This window comes from Vanellus vanellus (genome assembly GCF_965231255.1).
Source record: "Vanellus vanellus genome assembly, chromosome: 17".
Classification (NCBI taxonomy): domain Eukaryota; kingdom Metazoa; phylum Chordata; class Aves; order Charadriiformes; family Charadriidae; genus Vanellus; species Vanellus vanellus.
In genome coordinates this window covers 2,660,360-2,681,179 of record NC_138922.1, presented here as the reverse complement: position 1 = coordinate 2,681,179, position 20,820 = coordinate 2,660,360, and the positions used below count along the sequence as shown (strand labels likewise).

The following is a 20,820-nucleotide window of genomic DNA, read 5'->3' as shown; positions in this document are numbered from 1 at the left end:
TTCATAAAACCTTTCTAGACGTTACGGAGCTGCAGGGAAACTTAATTAGAGGTTTGAACAGCTGCAGATGTTTCAGCAGTGGCTGCAGCTTGCAGCCCACTGGATGGGGTGCTTACCTGGAGAGGGGCCTCCGTCTCCGCCAAGGCTCTCTCCAGCCTGTTCTTCACATCGCTGAGCGCGTTGGTCTCCCCAATCATCTCGTCTAGCTCATGGAAGAGCTCTGATTTCCAAAATTCAATATCGTTGGCCCGTACACCCAGGTTTTTGGTGTTTTCCAGGCTCATTTTCTTGGTCTCCTGATGTTTAGCGTGAACCATGAGGGAGTTATCAACTCTCAAGCGCTCCGCATTTTGTCGGGATGTCTCTGACTCCTTATAGTTGGTGTGGTTGGACCTGTACCAGTCTTCGGGGGTGTAGCGGTGGAAGACGGTTTTCCTGCTGGAAATAGATGGAAGCCTCTTGCTGTCGGGGATGCCCTGGGCACTCTGGGAAAAGGCAGCCAAAGTTGGTTTGAGGGCAGCTGTTTTGTAGTAGGTGTTGGGCATCCAGGGGCGGCTGAAGCTCTGAGATGACGGGCGCTCAGGAAATCCATTCTTGTAGATGGAAGCCACGGGGCTGATGGGAGGGAGAAAGTTGGTGGGGATGGATCTTGGATGGGCAAACTTTGCTGTTACGGGAGAGCTGACAGGCTGCATTCTGGAACACCGCTGTTCTGGTCCGTGTCCTGCACAGAGGAGGAGAGAGAAGACAACCCCACTCAGTAAGCTCCTCGCCTTACCCCTTACAGCCACACATGCAACTTCTAACACCACCAGCGATGCACACAGCACCCACGCATCCCCAGTCGAGGCCTAAAGCTCTTGAGAGCAAATCCCCTCTGACACCATCCCAAGCATTTGTGTAGGGAAAAGGATTTGACTCTGCTGTCAGCATCGAGCGTCAGGTCCCGAAATGCAGAGACAAACAAACCCCTCTCTCGTCACTTGCATCGAATGCTCGAGTGAGGAGTCTGCGGGTGAGCTGACTATAGCCACATTAGAACCACCCCGCCCAAACCCCCCTATCAGCCTCAGCAGAACAGCCGTCTCTTGCCTTGTAAAGGAAGAAGAATGTCTGTGGCTCACCTGATGTCAAATCACTGCGCTTCAGAAGAAGATCTCTCAGAAAAGCTTTTCGGAGTCCTTTGCAAACACCAGCCTTGGAGCAGTCCTAGGAGGAACGGCCACACGTGAAGATTTGGCTCCCAAGAACTGCTTACGGCACTGCGGGTGCTATTGCTCTATTACTGCCCTTCAGCTCCTGACAGGCACACACTTAAGGAAGGGAGGAAAATCCCTCGGGAATGGACCGGGCTTACTTTTCCCTGCATTTCCAGCCGAAACAAACACCCCTGCATCCCCCTCGGTAAAGCCACCCCAGGGTGACACTTTCTGCCAGCCCTCAACAGGACGCACGCCGGGAGCCCCCGATCCCCGGCTCCGGGTCCATCTGGAGGACAGAGGAGCTGTTGGGGGCAGTAGGAGAAATCCCTGCTTTTTCAGTCCTCCCCTCCCAGGTAAGGTACGTACCCTGTCCCTGCAGAGGCTTGGGGGTGCCCGGGGGGGCTGCTGCTCGCTGCTGTGCCGTCCGGTCAGGTCGAAGCTCTGCCAGACACTGGAGCATCCCCAGTGCGCTCTGTGTCACAGAACCAGGGCAGTGTTGCCACTGGCACAAGGTGCTGAGTAACCGGGTTCCTTCCCGCCTACTCCCTGCAGCCACTGTGGCAACCTGATGCAGCCATTGGGCAAGCCAGGGCTCTCCGTGGGCAACGTGGAGCCACCCCTGGGCAACTCAGCGCATGCTGTGTGCTACCTCATGCCTTTGCTGGGCAACTTGAGCCTGTCCATGGACAATCCCTGGTGCCGCCAATGGGCAACGCAGTACAGCCCTTGGGCAACCAAGTGCCAGCCATAGGCAAAGCAGAGCTCCTGATGGGCAAACCACTGCCCTCATAATACTCAGGCCATTCCGTCCGTCTTCCCACAGCCTTTTTCAGTTGCCTCTCATTTTCCCCGTTATTGCAGATGAGGGCTGAGACGGTACCGAAATGTTTTGCAGCTGCTCGTGAGTGCAGTGACACCCTGTCCCACCGCTCCTGCTTTCTGCGCACAGGCACGCGGAGCTGGCCTCCGTGAGAAAGCCGTGCCTCTGCTGCCAGAGGTCTGACACAAGAGATAACTCACACTGGTTTGTGTACGCAAAGGCTCGCACACTTTGGTTTCACTCAAAACACGCGTCTCGCTCCAGCCGGGTGAAGAACCAACTCCATCCAACAGAAGTAAAAAGCTGATTGCCCATAGCTAAACCCGAGACAATCATGCCAGTTAAAGCAAGCCGACCTCTGCCCCTCGCAGGACGCGCGCACACCTTGGGACCAGCCCTGCTCTCTGCTCCTTGCAGCGCTCCCAGCCTCCTTCTATGCCCGCTCTCTCTGCCTGCCCGCAGCTAATTTGGCTCAGATGAATCGCTGCACGACGAGGGGCAGCAGGCATTGTCGTAGGCAACCGCACCGTTTCTGAAGGATTTGCTAAATGCAGCAGTACGAATCCGATAATATTGTGAAAGGCCCACGGGTGCTCTGCAAAGCACGCAGACCAGGACTTTCTGGGGAAGCTCCCATGAGCCCCACCATGCACACGGACGCCACGGGACACCAAAATGCATGAAGCTTTGGTCCCACCATAGCATCTGGAGTGGCTTTTCAAGTGATGTACCTAAAAGCTACACATGCTTAGCATTGGCACAGGCAAAACAGTCAAATTCACGAGCTAAGTGAATTTACGCAAGAATTTCACGCAAGAAGTTATCAGCTGCACCCAGTAAGTGGTCCCCAAATCCCTCCTGCTCTGGGTACCACACCGAATTAAGTAGACTACTCACATCATCTCCATTTAGTCAAGCAATTAACCTGGGGTCCTCAGTTGTGACTACAACTCCAGCAGCAGCAAAGTCACTAAAATGACTAAACTACCGCTCCCAGTTCTGGTGGGGCATATCCAGTTTTGACAGATGTTTGTTCTGAAGCCTCGACAATTGTAGCTCAGAATCAACAAAAAACAACACCAAACCCAGGGTGAAAACAGGAGGCTGATGTTAAGCGCGGGTGCCCATTCTCAGCACGGCAGCCCCGGTTTGCCGAGTTGACTGAACTGGAATTTCAAGGGATCCATTCAGATGCCAAAGCACAAAATCTCAGCCAAAAGCTGTCAGTCTTACTGTCACAGCTCTACATTCTCATTGTCTATTAATATAGCACTACGCAGGATCATAAGCTGCCCTTCTGAAAATACCCAGATCCAGATCTTTTACAGCATGACTGTAACCATTGGTGTCCCCCAGGGGTCAATACTTGGTCTATTTTGTTTCATATATTTATTAATGACCTGGATGAGGGGACAGAGTGTATCCTCAGCAAGTCTGCTGATGATTCCAAGGTGGGTGGGGTGGCTGACACCCCAGAGGACCGTGCTGCCATCCAGCTTGACCTGGACAGGCTGGAGAGCTGGGCAGAGAAGAACCTAATGAGGTTCAACAAAAGCAAGTGCAAGGTCCTGCACCAAGGTCCACCTGGGGAAGAAGAATGTAAAGCACCAGTATAGGTTAGGGGCGGACCTGCTGGGAAGTAGCTCCGAGGAGAAGGATCTGGGGGTCCTAGTAGACAGTAAATTATCCATGACTCTGCAATGTGCCCTTGTTGCCAATATGGCCAATGGTCTTTCTGTCGCAGATCTACATTCTCACTATTAATATAGCACTACGCTGGACCATAAGCTGCCCTTCTGAAAATACCCAGATCCAGATCTTTTATAGCGTCCGTCATGGGTCTACAGGTACCCATAACATTGTCCAGTCGCAGTTTTATGCCTCTTTTGACTATTCCTCTCTCCTGTAAACACTGTACCTGCCCGAAAGGGGTCAATTGTCTATCCAATAGCAGAATAACGCTCAAAAGTCACATTAATTGATGGAGGATGAATACAAAGTTAAACTCTGTGTGGCGCAGCCTGTGCTGTCACGCCGAAGGACAAGGATGCTCTCAGGGAGTGCGTGCTCCCGACTGCCCCAGGGCACTCGAGGGATCAGGACAGGCTTAAAGATTTTATGTCCCTACGAAACCAAAGCTGGCGCCTAGGGATGGGCTGCACGAGCTGCACACAGTCCTGCAGCAGGCTCCATCTGGCCGGGAAAAACAGCAGACTTTTGGGGGTTTTCCTGGGTTTCCCACGTTCCAGTGAAAATGATGAGTGGATCATAAAAGGTGGATAGCCAAGGACTCTCGGGGTGAGGCCTGGGCTTCTGTGATCTCTGCATGTGGCCAGTGGAAAAAGATGGTTATGGCAATCTCTGAGACACCCACCACCACGGCAGAGGCTGGGACCGGCAGGAGGAGGGCTGGAGGTTTGGACACTGACCATGGAGGAGAGGGAGAGGAGGCTGAGGAGGTTGGCGAGGAGAAAGAGCCAGCTTTGGACCTGGGCAGCCCTTGGAGATCATCTGGGGCTCTCCCTTCCTCTGCCAACAGCCCCTCAAAGAGCTTGTGTACTTTTCCCACGGTGGGAGAAGATCAAGTGTTTGTGCTGCAGGAGGTGGTGGACTCCTTCCACCAGTCATGGCAGGTGGTGGGCAAGGTGGTGAGGCAGCTGCCGAGGAGGAGCCATGTAGCGTGGTGGTGGCATGGGGGGCGCTTGGTAGGGGTCTGCTGGGACCCACCTGACTGGTCGTGCTTCAACATGGCGGAGCCCCTTGCCGTCCCCCAAATCATAGAATCATAGAATCATAGTACCATAGAATGGTTTGGATTGGAAGGGACCTTCAAGATGATGGAGTTCCAACCCCTCTGCCATGCACAGGGACACCTCCCACCCAACCAGGTTACTCAAGGCCCCGTCCAACCTTGCCTTCAACCCCTCCAGGGATGGGGCAGACACAGCTTCTCTGGGCAGCCTGGGCCTGGGCCTCAACACCCTTAAAGTGAACAATTTCTTCCTAATATTTAATCTAAATTTCCCCTCTTCCAGTTTGAAGCCATTCCCCCTCATCCTATCACTACACGCCCTTGTAAAGAGTCCCTCCCCAGCTCTCCTGTAGGCCCTTGAGGTACTGGAAGGCCACAAGAAGGTCTCATCGGAGCCTTCTCTTCTCCAGGCTGAACAACCCCAACTCTCTCAGCCTCTCCTCAGAGGAGAGGTGCTCCAGCCCTCGGAGCATCTTCATGGCCCTCCTCGGTGAAATACCCCACTGAAACAGCCCAAAGGCATCGAGGGGCCTTCGTCTGGGAAGGTGTCCTGGTTCCGGCAAGGATGGGGTTAATTTCCAAGGAGCCGGCAGGGGAGGCACGTATTCCATACCACGTGACCCATGCCCCGCTATAAAAGGAGCTAGCCGGGGCGGGGGAGTCAGTCGCCACTTGGGGGTGGGTTGTGGCCGTGCGGGTCCCGTCGGTGCGCTTCGCGGCGGTACTGTAATCGCGTTCTTGTATTCCTTTACCGGTGTTATTGTTTTTCTTTCTTTCTTTTCTTTCTTTTTCCCTTTGTCTGTTCTGTTAAATTATAATATTTCAACCCACGAGTTTTGCCCTTTTCTGCTGATTTTTTTTCCACGGCTGTGGGAGTCGAGTGAGCGGCTGCGTGGTTCTCTGTTGCTGGCTGAGGCCAAACCACGACAGAAGGTGATATTGCAAAAGTGATGGCTGTCAGGTGAAGTCCTCGGGGACTGGAAAAAGGGCAACTCTGCATCTGTTTGTATAAAGGGTGGAAAGGAGAGCCCTGGCAACTACCCACCCGGCAGCCTCCCCTCTGCGCCTGGGCAGATCTCAGAACTGACCCTCCTCAAAGCCATGCTAAGGCAATGGAGGGCAGGGAGGGTATTCCAGACAGCCGGCACGGCTTCACTCTCTGCTCTTCCACGTCAGAGACGCTCAAAAGGGGGAAGGCGCGACAGTTTTTCTCCTCAATTCACAGACTGAAAGGGTAGGAATGAACCCCCATGGGTGGATTTACTCTTCATTGAGGATACTTCCCGTTACTTTCTGGCACGCTGTGAAAGAGCAGCGGAAGCAAAAAAAAACAAAGGAAAAAAAAATCCTGGTAGACCCTCTAACACACAAAGTGATAACTTATTTAATTTCTACTAAGGGTTTCATCAGAAAGGGGAAGTCTAATCACGGGGTTTCAAACTACCTAAGCAAAACTAGGAATCACTCGACAACATGTAAACACCTAAGAGGGACCCAGGAGCCGCGCAGTGCTGGGGAAGGTCTTGCGCATCCCCATGCATTTCTCCTGGTCAATGAATAGAGAGTTGGCTTTGACCGCCAGGTCGTGCTGCAGGAGAGCCTTGGCACGAACCAGAGTTTGCAGCGTGGCCTCGGTGTGGTTCAGGCGCTGCTGAAGGCTCTGGAGGGTCTCGTTGATGTTGTGGACCTCATTGACAAGGCTGGAAAAGAGCAAGAAGCCCTGGTTAACGGTCCCGTGCCGGGGGTGGTTTCTAGGCCGGCATTGCAGATGGGCCCCTTGGGCACAGGCTTTCCCCCTTCAGCGTGCTCAGACTCACGCGGACCCCCCGTTTCTGGCAGGAGCCGAGCACACCCGGCCACGGGGAAGCAGGCGGGAGAGAAGATGAGGTTTCCCCAAGTGGGAAAAATCCAGCCCCTCACGGGGGGCCATCAGGCGGTACCCGGCCGCGGGGGCAGAGCTCTCCCAGCACCCAAAGGCTGGGATACCTGCTGGGTGCTTGGGAGTCTATCAGTGCCCTTGTGGAAGGTCTCATTAGGAAACAAACACCCCCGCGTTAATTTGGTCACCCAGTGATGCTCCTGGGTGCGACCACCTGGGACTCCTCAAGGACCCCGCCGGCCCCGCGCTCCCGCCGTACCGCAGCTGGGCAGTGTCCCGGCACAGCTCCACGTTTGGCCTCCGCGTGCGCGCATCCAGCCGCGTCTGAGCCACTTTTAACGGAGGCCCGTGGTCCCTGATCTCCTTTTGGACGGCTTCGATGTTCCTCTCGAGGTGGTATATTTCCCGCAGGGTCTAGTGTAAAAAAGAAACGCATGCATAAATGAAAAAATATGTTCTCAAGAGACAACGTCATTTCCCTTTTCTCCCCTCCACCAGCAGGCTGTCAGCTGGGATGCACTGTCCCTGGGATGAAATCACAGTGCCAACTCATCCTGCTGCAAGAAGAAAGTCCCCAGCACTCTGAGTCTTTGAATTTCAAAGAGAAAATGATACTAGAAGCAGCTTCTGGTGGTGCCCGTTCCTCTGCTTGGGCCAGGGCTGCGTGGAGGGTCCCGCTTCAGAGGTGTCACTGGGAAGTGACAGTGCCCCAGCGAAAGGGAGGGCTTCCGGCTACCTTGGCCAGGTGGGTCTGGATCCTGCCCTTGGCATCAGCTGTCTCAGCGATGCGGTTCGTAAAGGCAATGTTGGTGCTGTTGAATTGCCTCCACATCTCATTGGCCGTCACCACCAGCAAGCTTTGGATGTCATGGCGCAGCTTGGCGGAGGCGGCCCGCACGCTCTGGGAGCGGAGGATGTTGTCGTTGGTGAACTTGGCCCATGACGCTGGCACTGAGATCCTGGGGAGGTAAGGAGAGGGAGGCCCCTGGTAAGCCCGTGCTGCTGAAGCTGGACAGGGGCGGGCACGCAGGGAACAGTGTGGATTAAATGTAGCTTCAATCTAGGCTTTTAAATTGACTCTATGTCATTGTTTAATGCCAGCCGGTAGCTAGGACCATGCAGCCCCTGCCCCAGAAGGGCGGGGAGAAGAGGGAGCAAAAGAGGGGAAAGGGAGAAACTCCTGGGTGCAGATAAAGCCAGTTTACTAGAGCGATAGGAGCAAAGGAAGATGCACTCACGTGGCATCGACGCGCTCCACCCCTCGGTAGTAGTGGATGCCCTGGGAGGAGTTCCTCAGGTGGTGGCACGTGTCGTCGATGCGGTGGGCCACCTGCTTGTTGGCCAGGTCTTTCTCCAGCTGGTGCTGGGCCGCCCTGTTGGAGCTGCAAGATGCAAACAAGAGCCGTGGGGGGCGGGGGATGTAGGGGCGCAGCAGCTTCCTCCCCGATCCACGTCGCCGCAGATCTTGCCCCCCCGGGCAGCTCTGTCCCCCCATGAGCATCACTGCCCGCGTCCCACGGAGCCTGTGGGGGCGTTACACCTGCGGGCTCTGGGGAGAGCTCGGGGTCTGCTGGGGGTTCACATCACAACTGCAAAGGCACCTCAGCCCTGGGGCAGGAGAGAAGGAGCTCCTGCTTACCCGAGCTGGGCTTTTGCCTTCTCCAGGTGCTGCTGCATCCTCTCTTGGCACGACCGGATGACATCCACTTCCTGGGCAAAGGCAAAACGTGACGCTGTCAGTGTCCAGACTCACTCGTCCTGCTCACACTCATCCCCAAACCAGCACCTGCCCGTTTGGCTCCCAAAATGTTTTCCTCCCCAGGACCAATCCCATCCATACGGGACAAGAGGAGATGGACTTGACTCTGCTGTAAATCCCCACTCTGAATTTCTAAGAAGCGTTCAGCTGCGCTGGAGGAAGGCATGTGCTGCTCTCAGCTCACTTGACTTCAGCACAAACCCATTGCGTCTGTGAAGCCCCAGCTACTGCAGGCAGGGGATTAGTGCTCCACATCCAGTCCATTTTCAGCCCTCCTGTCTGCAGGAGCCCACTCTTTCCTTATCCCAACTAACGGAGCTGGGAAAAGCGGGCAAGCTGTCAGGCGCACACTGCCTTCCCCAGATCTGTGTGTGCGTATGTGTGTGATAGAGATGTATGTGTGCGACACAGATGTAGAGCTACACCATGTGTATGTGCCATAGATAGAGATTGGTGCTGCTCTGGCAGGGCTGGGAAAGGCAGGACGCTCTCACCAACCCCTTGAAGAGGGACAGAGCACCCTGATATGCTACACGAACACACCGCTGGGTGTGCAGCTCTTCCTTCCTCTGTAAGGGCGAGTCTTACCCACAGTGCGTGGGCACGCTCCTGTGTGGGGGACACCGTCCCCTGGCCTGGCAGGTTTTGGGGCTTTGGAGAGTTTGGCACCTCACCGGCACTAAGGAAGGGGCTGCAAAGCCTGTTTCGGGCAGTTGAGGTACAGAGAGCACCTGCAACACCTGCTCTGTGTTGCCAAACTTACAGTGAAGAGCTGTTCCTCCACATCATCACGGACCAGGTCGATGCCCATTCTCTTCTCCCGGTGGCGCAAGCACTCCTCAGCGACCTGTTGGGGACATGCCATCAGTGCTGGCTGCAGGGGCAGGGTTCTCTCGAGGGACGCTCCCCATCACAAGTAACGGAAGAAGAAAAGACATTCTAGGTGGGCACAGAGATGGCAGCAGGGGAAAAAAAACTGCCCGGGGCAGCTGCTTTAGCTGAGAACGAGCAGCCGAGCTGCCACATCAGCATCGCATCGACATGAGGGAGCACACACGTTCCTGGTGCAACCACAGCCGAAATCAGGGACCTGTGTCAGCCTTGATGCTGACCTCGCCAGAGCCGCGCAGTGACACACGGGGCTTTTGTCTCCCAAACCGGGATTTTGCATGGAGCGCCTCTGCAAATAGGTGGTTAAGAAACGCTGCTCTGATGGGCTCAGCACGTGCTGGTAGGGGATGCAGCAGATGCCAAAGGTTGGTTTATTACTCACTTAACTCATGGGCCCTTCATAAAAACTTTCTAGATGTTACGGAGCTGCAGGGAAACTTAATTAGAGGTTTGAATGGCTGCAGATGTTTCAGCAGCGGCTGCAGCTTGCAGCCCACTGGATGGGGTGCTTACCTGGAGAGGGGCCTCCGTCTCCGCCAAGGCTCTCTCCAGTTTGTTCTTCACGTCAGTGAGCGTGTTGGTCTCCCCAATCATCTCGTCTAGCTCATGGAAGAGCTCTTTCAAAATTCAATATCGTTGGCCCGTACACCCAGGTTTTTGGTGCTTTCCAGTTGCGTTTTCTTGGTCTCCTGATGTTTAGCATGAACCATGAGGGAGTTATCAACTCTCAAGCGCTCCGCGTTTTGTCGGGATGTCTCTGACTCTTTATAGGTGGTGTGGTTGGACTTGTACCAGTCTTCAGGGGTGTAGCGGTTGAAGACAGTTGTTCTGGTGGAGACAGAAGGAAGCTTCTTGCTGTCGGTGATCCCCTGGGCACTCTGGGAAAAGGCAGCCAAAGTTGGTCTGAGGGCAGCTGTTTTGTAGTAGGTGTTGGGCATCCAGGGGCGGCTGAAGCTCTGAGATGATGAGCGGTGAGGAAATCGGTTCTTGTAGCTCGAAGCCATGGAGCTGATGGGAGGGAGAAAGTTGGTGGGGATGGATCTTGGATGGGCAAACTTTGCTGTTAAGGGAGAGCTGACAGGCTCCATTCTGGAACACCGCTGTTCTGGTCCGTGTCCTGCACAGAGGAGGAGAGAGAAGACAACCCCACTGAGTAAGCTCCTCGCCTTACTTCTTACAGCGACACATGCAACTTCTAACACCACCAGCGATGGACACAGCACCCACGCATCCCCAGTCGAGGCCTAAAGCTCTTGAGAGCAAATCCCCTCTGACACCATCACAAGCATCTGTGTAGGGAAGAGGAAAACGCTCGTTGCTGTTAGTATCGAGCGTCAGGCCCTGAAATGCAGAGAAAATCAAACCAGGGCTGCAAAGCAGAACAACAGACACTATACCTTCCTTTTCCCTCAAGCTGTCAGTCCCGTGAAAGTGTAGTCGCTGATTGTCTGTGGTGCGTTTAATGCTTCTGGGTGGCGTATCTGCTGCTCTTAGAGCGCCCCAGAGGTCATTTTCTCTTTCAAAGTGCCATTCCCAGCCCCGAGAGCTGCGCCCCTTTGGACACACAGCTGCTACGAGCCCAGCGCCGTTCGGGGGTGAGGGACTCCGTCCTCATCCCTTCTCTCTTCACTTGCATCGAATGCTCGAGTGAGGAGTCTGCGAGTGAGCTGAGCTTTGCAGGACTATAGCCACATTTGAACCACACACCCCCCCAAACCCCCGTTTCAGCCTCAGCAGAACAGCCGTCTCTTGCCTTGTAAAGGAAGAAGAATGTCTGTGGCTCACCTGATGTCAAATCACTGCGCTTCAGAAGAAGATCTCTCAGAAAAGCTTTTCGGAGTCCTTTGCAAACACCAGCCTTGGAGCAGTCCTAGGAGGAACGGCCACACGTGAAGATTTGGCTCCCAAGAACTGCTTACGGCGCTGCGGGTGCTATTGCTCTATTACTGCCCTTCAGCTCCTGACAGGCACACACTTAAGGAAGGGAGGAAAATCCCTCGGGAATGGACCGGGCTTACTTTTCCCTGCATTTCCAGCCGAAACAAACACCCCTGCATCCCCCTCGGTAAAGCCACCCCAGGGTGACACTTTCTGCCAGCCCTCAACAGGACGCACGCCGGGAGCCCCCGATCCCCGGCTCCGGGTCCATCTGGAGGACAGAGGAGCTGTTGGGGGCAGTAGGAGAAATCCCTGCTTTTTCAGTCCTCCCCTCCCAGGTAAGGTACGTACCCTGTCCCTGCAGAGGCTTGGGGGTGCCCGGGGGGGCTGCTGCTCACTGCTGTGCCGTCTGGTCGGGTCGAAGCTCTGCCAGACACTGGAGCATCCCCAGTGCGCTCTGTGTCACAGAACCAGGGCAGCGTTGCCACTGGCGCAGGGTGCTGAGTAACCGGGTTCTGTCCCGCCTACTCCCTGCAGCCACTGTGGCAACCTGATGCAGCCGTTGGGCAAGCCAGGGCTCTCCATGGGCAACGTGGGGCCACCCCTGGGCAAGAAAATACCCACATATGGCCTAGATCCTGCCCTGGACAATCTACTGCCCTCGCTGGGCAAATTTTTGCACCCCATGGGCAAGCAGGTGCAGCTGTTGGGCAGCTGTTGAGCGGCTGGCAATGCTCAGAGTCGTGTTTGGGTTGAGGTAGTCCTGCAAGGAGCAGGGAGTTGGACTCGATGATCCTTATGGGTCTCTGTCAGCTTGAGCTATTGTGTGATGCTATGAACTCAGTGCCCTCAGTGGGCAACCCAGTGCCACCCCTGGGCAACTCAGCGCAGACTCTGTGCTACCTCATGCCTTTGCTGGGCACCTTGAGCCTGTTCATGGACAATCCCCGGTGCCACCAATGGGCAACACAGTACAGCCCTTGGGCAACCAAGTGCCAGCCATAGGCAAAGCAGAGCTCCTGATGGGCAAACCAGTGCCCTCATAATACTCAGGCCAATACGTCCATCTTCTCACAGCCTCTTTCAGTTGCCTCTCATTTTCCCCGTTATTTCAGATGAGGGCTGAGACGGTACCGAAATGTTTTGCAGCTGCTCGTGAGTGCAGTGACACCCTGTCCCACCGCTCCTGCTTTCTGCGCACAGGCATGCAGAGCTGGCCTCCCTGAGAAAGCCGTGCCTCTGCTGCCAAAGGTCTGACATCAAAGATAACTCTCACTGGTTTGTGTACGCAAAGGTTCGCACACTTTGGTTTCACTCTAAACACGCGTCTCGCTCCAGCCGGGTGAAGAACCAACTCCATCCAACAGAAGTAAAAAGCTGCTTGCCCATAGCTAAACCCAAGAAAATCATTCCAATTAAAGCAAGCCGACCTCTGCCCCTCGCAGGACGCGCGCACACCCTGGGACCAGCCCTGCTCTCTGCTCCTTGCAACGCTCCCAGCCTCCATCTACGCCTGCTCTCACTCCCTGCCCAGAAGAATTTGGCTCAGATGAATCACTGCACGACGAGGGGCACCACTAATTGTCATAGGCAACTGCACCATTTTTGAAGTATTTGCTAAATTCAGCAGTATTAATCCGATAATATTGTGAAAGGCCCACGGGTGCTCTGCAAAGCACGCAGACCAGGACTTTCTGGGGAAGCTCCCATGAGCCTCACCATGCAGAGGCACACCAGGGGACACCAAAATGCTTGAAGCTTTGGTCCCACCGTAGCATCTGGAGTGGCTTTTCGAGTGATGTAACTAAGAGCTACAAATGCTTAGCATTGGCACAGGCAAAACAGTCAAATTCACAACCTAAGTGACTCTCAGCAACTCCAGCAGCAGCAAAGTCACTAAAATGACTAAACTACCGCTCCCAGTTCTGGTGGGGCATATCCAGTTTTGATAGATATGTTTGTCCCGAAGCCTCGATCATTTGAGCTCAGAATCAAAAAAACAACACCAAAACCAGGGTGAAAACAGGAGGCTGATGTTAAGCCGGGGTGCCCATACTCGGCACGGCACCCCAGGTTTGCCGAGGTGACTGAACTGGAATTTCAAGGGATACATTTGGATACCAAAGCACAAAATCTCCTGCCAAAAGCTGTCAGTCTTTCTGTCGCAGCTCTACATTCTCACTGTCTATTAATATAGCACTACTCTTGATCATAAGCTGCCCTTCTGAAAATACCCAGATCCAGATCTTTTATAGCGTCCGTCGTGGGTCTACATGTACCCATGATATTGTCCAGTTGCAGTTTTACGCCTCTTCTGACTATTCCTCTCTCCTGTAAACACTGTACCTGTCCGGAAGGCATCAATTGTCTATCCAATAGCAGAATAACGTTCAAAAGTCACATTAATTGATGGAGGATGAAAAAAAAGTTAAACTCTGTGGCGCAGCCTGTGCTGTCACGCCGAAGGACAAGGATGCTCTCAGGCAGCGCACGCTCCCGTCTGCCCCAGGGTCCTTTAGGGATCCGGACAGGCTTCAAGATTTGATCTCCTTACAAAACCAAGGCTGGCGCCGAGGGACGAGCTGCATGAGCTGCACGCGGTCCTGCAGCAGGCTCCATCTGGCCGGGAAATACATGAGACTTTTGGGGTTTTTCCTGGGTTTCCCACGTTCTGGTGAAAATGATGGGTGGACCATAAAATGTGGATAGCCAATGACTCTTGGGGTGAGGCCTGGGCTGCTGTGATCTCTGCATGTGGCCAGTGGAAAAAGATTGTTATGGCCATGTCTGGTTTAAGGTGGGATGTCCTCTGCAGTGCCCAGGAGCCTGGACTGCAGAAAGTAGAGCGTAAAGTAAGGAAGAATCAGCCCACAGCGGATGCTGCGATGCAGCCGTGACTGTGTGCACGTGCTGGCGAAGGCTGGAGAAACCCCTTTGCCATGTCAGCGCATCACTATGTGCAGTCCCGTCCTGCGCTGGGTTCTGACACAGGAGCTCTTCATAGAGATACTGTTAAAAATGCCCCCAAATATTTTGCACAAATCACTGACAGATACCTCAGTGAATCATTTCTTATCTACGTCTGTCACGTGCATATTCTTTTTTCACATTCTTGAGGGGGTTAGTGATGGTTTTCCCAGAACCTGCGTTTTCTGCCCAAGTTCACATCCCCTTTTCACCCCGATTTTTCCATCGATAAACTCGGGGGATACACTTGAGCCGGCTGCAGGTAGAAAAGGGCAGGCTGCGGCGAGGGGAGGCAAAGGCAAACCTCTGCCCTCTCCAACCCACCGCCCCCTCGTGTCCCCGGGGCAAAGGCAGGGGTGGCCATTCCCATCCCGCGGGTACCCTCGTCCTCACGGGGCGACCACGTCCCACCTCCAGCCCTGCCTCAGAGCTGAGGAATCGGCTCTCGCCTGCAGGAGGACGTTTCCCCAAATTATCACAGAATCACAGAATTATCAGAGTTGGAAGGGACCTCTAGAGATCATCTAGTCCAACTCCCCTGCTAAAGCAGGATTACCCAGAGCACATTACTCAGGACTGCATCCAGGCGGGTCTTGAAAATCTCCAGGGAAGGGGACTCCACCACCTCCCTGGGCAGCCTGTTCCAGTGCTCTGTCACCCTCACCGTAAAGAAGTGTTTCCGTGTATTTGAACGGAACTTCCTGCGTTCTAACTTGTGCCCATTGCCCCTCGTCCTGTCACTGGGAACCATTGAGAAGAGCCTGGCTCCATCCTCCTTCAACCCACCCTTTAGATACTTGTACGCCATAATAAGGTCTCCCCTCAGCCTTCTCTTCTCCAGGCTAAAGAGTCCCAGCTCTCTCAGCCTTTCCTCATAAGGCAGATGCTCCAAGCCCTTAATCATCTTAGTTGCCCTTCGCTGCACTCGCTCCAGCAGTTCCCTGTCCCTCTTGAACTGGGGAGCCCAAAATTGGACACAGTATTCCAGTTGTGGCCTCACCAGCGCAGAGTAGAGGGGGAGAATGACCTCCCTCGACCTACTGGCCACACTCTTCCCTATGCAGCCCAGGATTCCATTGGCCTTTTTGGCGACAAGGGCACATTGCTGAGTCATGGATAATTTACTGTCTACCACAACCCCCAGATCCTTCTCCTCCAAGCTACTTCCCAGCAGGTCCGCCCCTAGCCTGTACTGGTGCCTAGCATTCTTCCTCCCCAGGTGCAGGACCTTGCACTTGCTTTTGTTGAACCTCATTAGGTTCTTCTCTGCCCAGCTCTCCAGCCTGTCCAGGTCACGCTGGATGGCAGCACGGCCCTCTGGGGTGTCAGCCACCCCACCCAGTTTGGTATCATCAGCAAACTTGCTGAGGATACACTCTGTCCCCTCATCCAGGTCATTAATGAGTATATTGAACAAAATTGGACCGAGTATTGACCCCTGGGGGACACCACTGGTTACAGGCCTCCAACTAGACTCTGTGCCGCTGATCACAACCCTCTGAGTTCTGTCCCGCAGCCAACTCTCAGTCCACCTCACTGTCACCTTATCTAGCCCATACTTCCTCAGCTTCCTAATGAGGATGTCATGGGAGACAGTGTCAAAAGCCTTGCTAAAGTCAAGGTAGATGACATCCACGACTTTCCCCTCATCCAGCCAACCAGTTATAACATCATAGAAAGCTATCAGATTGGTCAAGCATGATTTACCCTTGGTAAATCCATGTTGACCACTTCCAATAACTTCTTGTTCCTCAACGTGTTTGGAGATGACGTCCAGAATGAGTCGCTCCATTACCTTCCCAGGGACAGAGGTTAGACTAACTGGTCTGTAGTTCCCTGGGTCCTCCTTCTTGCCTTTTTTGAAGATTGGAGTGATGTCAGCCTTCCTCCAGTCCTCAGGCACCTCTCCTGTTCTCCATGACCGTTCAAAGACGATGGAGAGTGGTCTAGCAATAACATCCGCCAGCTCTCTCAGCACTCGCGGATGCATGCCATCAGGGCCCATGGACTTGTGAATGTCCAGCTTGGCCAAGTGGTCTCTGACACGGTCCTCCTCAACTGAGGGAAAATCTTCCTCTCTCCAGACCTTCCCCTTTGCCTTCAGAGTGTGGGATTCATGAGGGACAGCTTTAGCAGTGAAGACCGAAGAAAAGAAGGCATTCAGTAACTCTGCCTTCTCTGCATCCTCCACCACTAGGGCACCTGTCTCATTCACCAGTGGGCCTACATTTTCCCTAGTCTTCCTTTTTCTATTGATATACTCAAAGAATCTCTTCTTATTGTCTTTAACTGCAGTGGCCAAGCTGAGTTCTGATTGAGCTTTGGCCCTTCTCATTTTCCCCCTACATAGCTTTGTTATATCTTGATAGTCCTCGTAAGTTGCCAACCCCCTTTTCCAGAGAATGTAAACTTTCCTTTTTTTCCTGAGGTCCAGCCAAAGTTCTCTATTTAGCCAGGCTGGTCGTCTTCCCCGTCTGCTCGTTTTTCGAGACAAGGGGATGGCCTTCTCCTGCGCTTTTAAGAGCACCTGCTTGAAGTATGCCCAGCCTTCCTGGGCACCTTTGCTCTTCAAAACTGCCTCCCAAGGGACACTCTCGACCATGCTCCTAAACAGGCTAAAGTCTGCCCTTCGGAAATCCAAGGTGGCAGTTCTGCTGGCTCCCCGCCTTACGTGATCAAGAATTGAAAATTCTATCATTTCGTGATCACTCTGCCCAAGGCGACCTCCAACCTTTACATCCCCCACAAGACCTTCTCTGTTAACAAACAGTAGGTCCAGTAGGGCACTTCCCCTAGTTGGTTCCTTCACCAGCTGTGTTAGGAAGTTGTCTTCCACACACTCCAGGAACCTCCATGACTGTTCCCTCTCTGCTGCATAGTATTTCCAGCAGACGTCTGGGAAGTTGAAGTCCCCCACAAGAATAAGGGCAGCTGATCGTGAGACCTCTGCCAGCTGCTTACAGAATACTTCATCGGCTTCTACATCCTGATTAGGAGGTCTATAACAAACTCCCATCACGATGTCTGCCTTATTGGCCTTCCCCTTAATTCTTATCCATACACACTCAGTGTTGTCATTCACACTGTTAAGTTCCAGACATTCAAAATTGCCTCTAACATAGAGGGCCACCCCACCACCTTGCCTATCCTTTTTGAAGAGTTGGTAGCCATCAATTACAGCACTCCACCTGTGTATGTCCTCCCACCACGTTTCTGTGATGGCAACTATATCATAGTTTCCTTGCTGTACAATGGCCTCCAGCTCCTCCTGTTTATTTCCCATGCTGCGTGCATTAGTATAGATGCACTTCAGCTGGGCTAATCGTCCTGCCACTTTCTTGGGTGGACAAGCCCTAATTCGCACCTGATCATACTCAGACACTACTGTAGCTAACAAATTATCACTACCCCTCATGTCTTTGCTGTCACACAATTCACCATCCCCCACCATCACTGGGACAGGCTGCAAGACCTTGCTAACACTTTTACCCAGAAGCACTGGTACGCTTCTCCCAGGCACCACTTTTGTAATTCCTCAAAGGCACTGAGAAAACGGTGGAGGTCAACCAGCGAGACCCGCTGCGGGGAGACGCCAATGCCATTTTACGCTGACATACCTCTGGCCTCCCACAAAATTGCCCTGGAGCTCAGGAGCTACACGGGACACGTCACAGGAGCCCACCTGCCCCACTTTGGCCCGTGGGGGACACGCTGAACAGGAGTCACCGCACCTAAGTTTCAACATTGCATCCTAGATAATTTCATTGACAGTCGGTAGGAAGAAATGGGTCTCTCCAGAGGCCGTTATCTGCGCTACCTCCGATGCTTTCCTTCAGCATTAGGCAAACGGTGCAAGGGAAGGTGCATTTCTCCCGTGTCCCATAAGAGGTGCGCAGACCCACACCCAGACTCGACGTCTAACTGCCCGAGGGCAGATGAAGCCAGACTCCCTTCAAACCCCCTTAGTCCTTCAGCAAGACCAGACCTACTGAAAATCACAGACTCCCAGACTCCAAGAATCACAGACTCCCAGACTGGTGAGGGTTGGAAGGGCCCTCTGGAGCTCCCCCAGTCCCCCCCCCTGCCAGAGCAGGGGCACCTTACAGCAGTTGCACAGGACGGCGTCCAGGCGGGTTTGGAATGGCTCCAGAGTAAGAGGCTCCCCCACCTCTCTGGGCAGCCTGTGCCAGTGCTCTGCCACCCTCACAGGAAAGAAGTTCCTCCTCAGGTTTCGATGGAACTTCTTAGGTTCCAGTTTGTGCCCGTTCCCTCTTCTCCTGTCACTGGGCACCACTGAACAAAGACTGTTCCCATCCCCCTGGCACCCTCCCTTTGAGTATTTATAAGCACTGATAAGATCCCCCCTCACTCTTCTCTTCTCCAGACTGAAAAGACCCCATTCCCTCAGCCTTTCCTCGTAAGAAAGATGCTCCAATCCCCTCATCACCTTTGTAGCCCTTTGCTGGACCCTCCCCAGCAGATCCCTGTTCCCCAAGCAGCCCATGGAGGCTAAGGCTGCCCGTGCGGGCGTCTCAGGGGCCAGGGCTGTGCTGCAGGAGTTAAAGCAGGAGCTGAAGGAGCTGGATGTGGCACGTTCCCTGTGCTGGCTGGGGCCGTGGAGCCACCACGGTCCCTGGGCTCCGTGGCTGCATCCATGCCTTGTCAGAGTCAATTCTTCTCCCCTTCCTGCAGCAGCAGCACAAGCTGAGGGCGATAGAGAGCTCAGGGGGCAGGAGCAGGCAGAGGCGCAGGCAGCACGCCCCGTCTGCAGCACGGACACCAGAGCACAGGTGGGCTACAGCTCCTCCAGCGCTATGAGAAGCTGCAGGAGGTGGTGAACTCCTTCCACCAGTCATGGCAGGTGGTGGGCAAGGTGGTGAGGCAGCTGCCGAGGAGGAGCCATGTAGCATGGTGGTGGCATGGGGGGGGCTTGGTAGGGGTCTGCTGGGACCCCCCTGGCTGGTTGTGCTGTAACGTAGGGGAGCCCCTCACTGTCCCCCAAATCATAGAATCATAGAACCTTTGACTGGTTTGGGTTGGAAGGGTCCTACAAGATGATGGAGTTCCAATACCCCTGTTATGGTCAGGGATACCTCCCACCAGACCAGGTTACTCAAGGCCCGTCCAACCTGGTCTTGAACACCTCCAGGGACTGGGCAGCCACGACTTCTCTGGGCAACCTGGGCCAGTGTCTCACCACCCTCAGGGTGAACAATTTCTTCCTAATATTTAATCTAAATTTCCCCTCTTCCAGTTTGAAGCCATTCCCCCTCATCGTATCACTACACGCCCTTGTTAAAAGTCCCTCCCCAGCTCTCCTGTAGGCCCTTGAGTAGTGGAAGGCCGCAAGAAGGTCTCTCCACGAAGACCTTATTCTCTTCTCCAGGCTGAACACCCTCAACTCTCTCAGCCTTTCCTCATAGGAGAGGTGCTCCAGCCCTCGGAGCATCTTCGTGGCCCTCCTCAGTGAAATACCCGAGTGAAACACCCCAAAGGCATCGAGGGGCCTTCGTCTGGGAAAGTGATACTGCAAAAGTGATGGCAGTCAGGTGAAGTCCTCGGGGACTGGAAAAAGGGCAACATTGCACCTATTTGTAAAAAGGGTGGAAAGGAGAGCCCTGGGAACTACCGACCCATCAGCCTCCCCTCTGCGCCTGGGCAGATCCCGGAACTGACCCTCCTCGAAGCCACGCTAAGGCAATGGAGGGCAGGGAGGGCATTCCAGACAGCCGGCACCAATGGGAAAAAAATTCCTGGAAGACCATATAACGTACAAAGCGATAAATTTAATTTCTACTAAGGGTTTTATCAGAAAGGGGAAGTCTAATCACGGGGATTCAAACTACCTAAACAAAACTAAGAATCACTCCACAACACAGAACACCTAAGAGGGACCCAGGAGCCGCGCAGTGCTGGGGAAGGTCTTGCGCATCCCCATGCATTTCTCCTGGTCTATGAAAAGAGAGTTGGCTTTGACAGCCAGGTCGTGCTGCAGGAGAGCCTTAGCACGAACCAGAGTTTGCAGCGCATCCTCGGTGTGGTTCAGGCGCTGCTGAAGGCTCTGGAGGGTCTCGTCGATGATGTGGACCTCGTTGACAAGGCTGGAAAAGAGCAAGAAGCCCTGGTTAACGGTCCCGTGCCGGGGGTGGTTTCTAGCCCGGCATTGCAGATGGGCCCCTTGGACACAGGCTTTCCCCCTTCAGAGTGCTCAGACTCACGCAGACCCCCCGTTTCTGGCAGGAGCCGAGCACACCCGGCTGCTGGGAAGCAGGCGGGAGAGAAGATGAGGTTTCCCCAAGTGGGAAAAATCCAGCCCCTCACAGGGGGCCATCAGGCAGTACCCGGCCGTGGGGGCAGAGCTCTCCCAGCACCCAAAGGCTGGGATACCTGCTGGGTGCTTGGGAGTCTATCAGTGCACTTGTGGAAGGACTCATTAGGAAACAAACACCCCCGCATTAATTTGGTCACCCAGTGATGCTCCTGGGTGCGACCACCCGGGACTCCTCAAGGACCCCGCCGGCCCCACGCTCCCGCCGTACCGCAGCTGGGCAGTGTCCCGGCACAGCTCCATCTTTGGCCTCCGCGTGCGCGCATCCAGCCGCGTCTGAGCCACTTTTAACGGAGGCCCGTGGTCCTTGATGGCCTTTTGGATGGTTTCAATATTCCTCTCAA

General features: G+C 54.2%; 1 protein-coding gene across 1 annotated transcript in view; it reads right to left on the bottom strand.

The window, feature by feature from the left end:
* Positions 1-20,820, bottom strand: part of LOC309679057 (tektin-3-like) — a gene marked incomplete at both ends in the record, with an annotated part of 48,048 nt that overhangs the window by 3,430 nt on the left and 23,798 nt on the right. The window contains 4 exons of the mRNA XM_082492288.1: positions 117-438; positions 675-724; positions 9,209-9,259; positions 9,951-10,420. Coding sequence (XP_082348414.1) covers positions 117-438; positions 675-724; positions 9,209-9,259; positions 9,951-10,420 — 893 coding nt within the window. The remainder of the gene's footprint in view (positions 1-116; positions 439-674; positions 725-9,208; positions 9,260-9,950; positions 10,421-20,820) is intronic.